The sequence below is a fragment of the Pistacia vera genome, unplaced genomic scaffold (genome assembly GCF_008641045.1).
Source record: "Pistacia vera cultivar Batoury unplaced genomic scaffold, PisVer_v2 Contig498, whole genome shotgun sequence".
NCBI classification, from domain to species: Eukaryota; Viridiplantae; Streptophyta; class Magnoliopsida; order Sapindales; family Anacardiaceae; genus Pistacia; species Pistacia vera.
In genome coordinates, this window is record NW_022196332.1 from 792,665 (window position 1) to 797,214 (window position 4,550).

Consider the following 4,550-nt stretch of genomic DNA (forward strand, 5'->3'; position numbering starts at 1 on the left):
ACTTTCAGACACACATCATTCAAGACGAAAGAAAACTTCTTCCCATTTGCAGAAGTAGACACTTCATTAATTTACTAACGTCAAACTCATCAGATACACTTACCCACATCCTGAGTTCGAAGTTTGACAATGGAGAAGAAGAGTTCTTTACAAAGTCTACTCCAATCGGGTTCGTTTCCAGCCATGGCAAATGAAGGACAGGAGAAAGAAGAAGACTAAACCAAAGAGAAGTTTTGAGAAAATCGGGGGTGTCCTTGTAAAAATTATGAAATTAGTGAGTGATAAAAATATTTTGAAAAATATGGGGTCCAATTATACTTACTCAAACCTTGGAGGAGGTAATTAAATTACCCTTAATATAAAATAATAGGAGGGACTTCTTCCCCTTTTGCTCCCACTTTATTTCATCTAAGAAAGTGGAGGGAAAAGAAATGCCAGTGGCGAAACCACAATCTTCTGATGCCAGAATCATCGGTCACGTCTACGGCCGGCTCAAGGGCTAGGGCCCCCCCCCCCCCCCCCCCCCCCCCCCAAAAAAAAATAAGGTAAAAGAGGGCCAATTTTTTTTATAATTTTTTTTGAATATATTATAAAAATGAAAATAGTATATAATTTCTTATTCAACCCAAAAAAAAAGAAGAAGCTAAAGGGGCCCAAATTTATTATAAAGTTTTTATATATATTTCCATTCAAAGTTTGACAAAATAGAAAGTTTGTACCTCTAGTTTCATATATTCCAATTTACACCCCAAAATTAACACATTGAATTTCTTTTAACAATGAAAGGCTAAAATGGTCATTTATATATCTCAAATTGCTTACCCCTAATTCAATCCCAAAATTCGATATTCACCTAATTATCTCCACCCCTCTTTCGCCATTGGCCATTTTGAGTTGATTCAAGTCGATTTTCTCACCAAAATCGATCGAAATCATCTCTTTATCATTTCCCAAGTGCTTTCCTAACCTTGATAGCCATTGATTAGGCCAATTTTTTATGATTCTCGCTACCAAACTCCACCGTGCGTGACAACCATTTTAGGCCTTTTTGGCATGTACCCGACATTGTTAGCCTTCTCTGACACCACCATCTTCCTCCCCTCAGCCCTTTCACCATAATCCCTATCATACCTTATCTATTTACTCCGCCAATCACTGGCCACCGATACCTTTTGGGTTGCGACTTCTCAAGCATTTTTCAGTCAATCCTAGCATTGGAAATACCCATTTCACCACCCATCGTTTCTCCAACATCTGCTCTCCAAAAAACCCCACCAGCTTGACCTCGTTAGCCTGTCGGTCGTTGTCCACCTCTCCTAGTGATTTTGCATCTCAAAAGGTAAGAAAAATAAAATTGAAATAATTTTTTTAATATATGCTTATATTATTAGAAGGCCCCCAAAATAACTTTTGTATAAGGTCACAAATATTCTTGAGACGACCCTGGTCACGTCGACATGAACTGCTTCTACGTTCAAGGTCCTTCCAATTCTCTCTCTCTCTCTCTCTCTCTCTCTCTCTCTCTCTTTGTATTTTAATAGATGTGTAATTGAGAAAATCACTGTTTGTTTTGAGTTCGATGAAATTTTGATGAATTCTAGAGAATAAGTTCATTGTTTAGGAGTAAATTCTGGCTTTTCGTTGTGTATTTTCAGTTTAATTGAATTTTGTTTGTGAAGTAAGGTAGGCATTGCATATGCTGTAGCCTAGCGGCTCAAATCCACAAACAAAAAGTCTGGAATCACGACGAAATAACTCATATTTCAATTAAAATCTTTAAACAACTAAACTTCGATAATTCTCTGGAGTAATGTTATTGATGGTTGAATAATTGGAAAAAGAAACTACTTTTTTGAAGACTGAGGATTAGTTAATGCATTTGACTTGTAAGAATTGCTACTGATAGTGACAATGAAGTTACAGTATTGAAGGTGTATTTTTTACTTTGGATTCTAACAATGATTATTTACTTTGTTTTGCAGAAAATGCTCTTCTGTTTGTAAACTTACATGTCTTTCTGTTCATATTTCCTTGCATTAGTAATGCTGTAGTTTGTTCTGCTCCGAAAATGTGATATTTTCAATGCAGTGGAGCAGAGAAAACAACCGCATTTAAGGGGTTTACCTTCTGCTGTGGTGCAGTACAATGAGTGGAAAGATGGGGCCCTGATAGCTGTTAGCTTTGAGGCCCGGAAATATGGTGCAAAGTGGTAAGTTTTAGTTACTTTCTGAGGAACTTTTTATTTGGTGACAAAATACTTTCCAGAAATACATTAGATTCAAATATCTTGTGCTTGATTTTCAGTTCAATGAGAGGTTTTGAGGCAGAGGAAGTTTGTCCGCAAATTGAGCTAGTCCAAGTCCCTGTAGCCCATGGTAAAGCTGATCTGATTACATATCGGAATGCCTTGTGGTTTTAGAGGTATATGGATTTAAAATGCAATTTTAATGGATCTTATGACAACTTTGATCAAATTTGCAGTCCTTTCTTTCAAGGAAGGGTCGTTGTGAGAGAGCTTCAATTGATAAAGTGTATCTCGATCTTACTGATGCTGCAGAAGCTATGCTACCGGAAACTCCTCTAGAGAGCTTGGAAGTGGTAGATGAGGAAGCTCTTAAATCACACGAGTGAATAAACTCGATGACAGCTTAATACGGATCTTTAGACATATGGTTTCAATACAAATATCTCAAAGCATAACAGGAAAAACCACCAAGATGTTAACTTCATTAACCATTCGAACTCTCAAACTCTTGCTCTTAGCATAAGTTGTTTAGTGAAAATGCACTCTAGTTGATACTTGTGTACATAGCTTTAAAACAAAAACACCCTTTAAGTTTAATGTAAGTAACAGTTAGACTTAAAGGTTTAAACAAGTGACGTTACAAGCTCAAACGTTGTAATATAGTAATATTTTCATCCAAAAGTAACTATCATTAGCTTAATCTTTTAGATGAAGGGATAAAGTTGAAAATGCATTGAAATTTAATCATATATTAAAAATAAGAGTTTTATCTTTTTTGTATCATATGATAGCAAAATTAATCATGGGTAGCTAAGGGACAAAGTAAACAAATAATTTATCTAATAAAGTACACCTATCTTTTTTTTTTTTTTAAAGATTTTTTATTATATTTCTTAAATTTGTAATTTGCATTTTTTATTATTAATTTTAGTTATTATATCATTAAAAAAAATTTCAATTAAAAATTTCCTTTTTCTAAATGCTATACTTATTATTTTAATTTAGTTGGATAAAAAATACTTTTTGTGAAATTATTTTTTGGATTTTTTATTCAGATAAAACGGTAATTGTATAGAAAGAATAAAAAAAAAAAAAAAAAAATACACCCTACAGGAGGGAGCTCCCCTTCAAAGTTCAAACTAAACAAAGGCCCAAGAGCTCAACCAAAAAAGGGCCCAAAGACTGAAGGATATACAATCCTCTACAAGCAAAGCCGAAAAAAACCAGGCCTCAGCAAAATAAAAGCAAAACTATAGAAGCTATGCAAGCAACCAACTACAAGCCCAAAAGACCCCTCTACTGCCAGCACATGGCCCAAGAAGAAGGAAAAGCTATCACAGAGAACTATACCAAACCGGCCCAGGATTTTTTATATTTATTATATCTAATTATTGTTTTGTTTATTTTATTTATAATCAGATAAATCAAAAGGGTCTTTTTATCAGATCTTGTGTGTTAAATAATGGATTAGGTTAACAGTGGTTATTTTTGGATGAAAATATTATAACATTTGGGCTTGTGATGTCACTTGTTTAGACTTCTAAGCCAAATTGGCAGTTACACTAAACCTGAAGGGTGTTTATGTTTTAAAGTCTTGTGTACATATATGGAGTGTGGTAGGGATTCACCCTTTGTTTTCAATATCTGAAGGTTTAGAATGTTTGACCCAAAAAAAGTATGGAATAAAAAATGAGTAATGCTAGACCTACAATCTTTTTTTATAAACTTTCTTTCAGAACCTTTAATGTGGCAGCTCGTAATTGGTCAGTTTCCATTGGAAGTTGACTAATTGCGAGTTGTCACGTTAGAGTTATAAGAGAATGTTTGAAAAAAAAGTTGTAAATGTAGGTTCTTTCATTAAAAAAATTGTGTAATTTTATACTAGTTTTAGATTATTTATATTTTATTTTGCCCCAGGGGATTGGTACAGGGAGTCACTATTGTTGCACTTATATTATTCTCTAGCACTAGCTAAAATCATTTAATTATGTTTTAACATGGATATTAAATTTTTTGCAGAATTTTGGTGAAATCACGCTCTCTCTCCTCTCATTTTGCTGAATATTTACCTTAGATCTCACCTACTATGAGGTAGAATTTCTCATGAGCCTTCAGGGAAAACTTAAGAATTGCTTTGGCAAGAGGAATCAGTGGTGAAGAAGTTCAGGCACGCCTTCTCCCCAAAAGCCCTGTTCTGGGAAGTCATTTCCTGGTCCTCAGGCTTTAAAGACAGTTCCTTCTATAAGAATTTCTTTCTTAATCAAATAAATTGTTCTTTCGAATTTTGTACATTGGAATAATTCTA

The 4,550-nt window shown here is 34.3% G+C and overlaps 1 protein-coding gene across 1 annotated transcript; it reads left to right on the forward strand.

Moving 5' to 3' along the window:
* The first annotated feature begins 431 nt into the window (after positions 1–431).
* LOC116105355 (DNA polymerase eta-like) lies at positions 432–2,631 on the forward strand. The gene is given in 5 exon segments (XM_031391788.1): positions 432–474; positions 1,438–1,479; positions 2,089–2,209; positions 2,305–2,402; positions 2,462–2,631. Coding segments are annotated over 5 exon segments (474 nt in total).
* Positions 2,632–4,550: the final 1,919 nt, after the last annotated feature.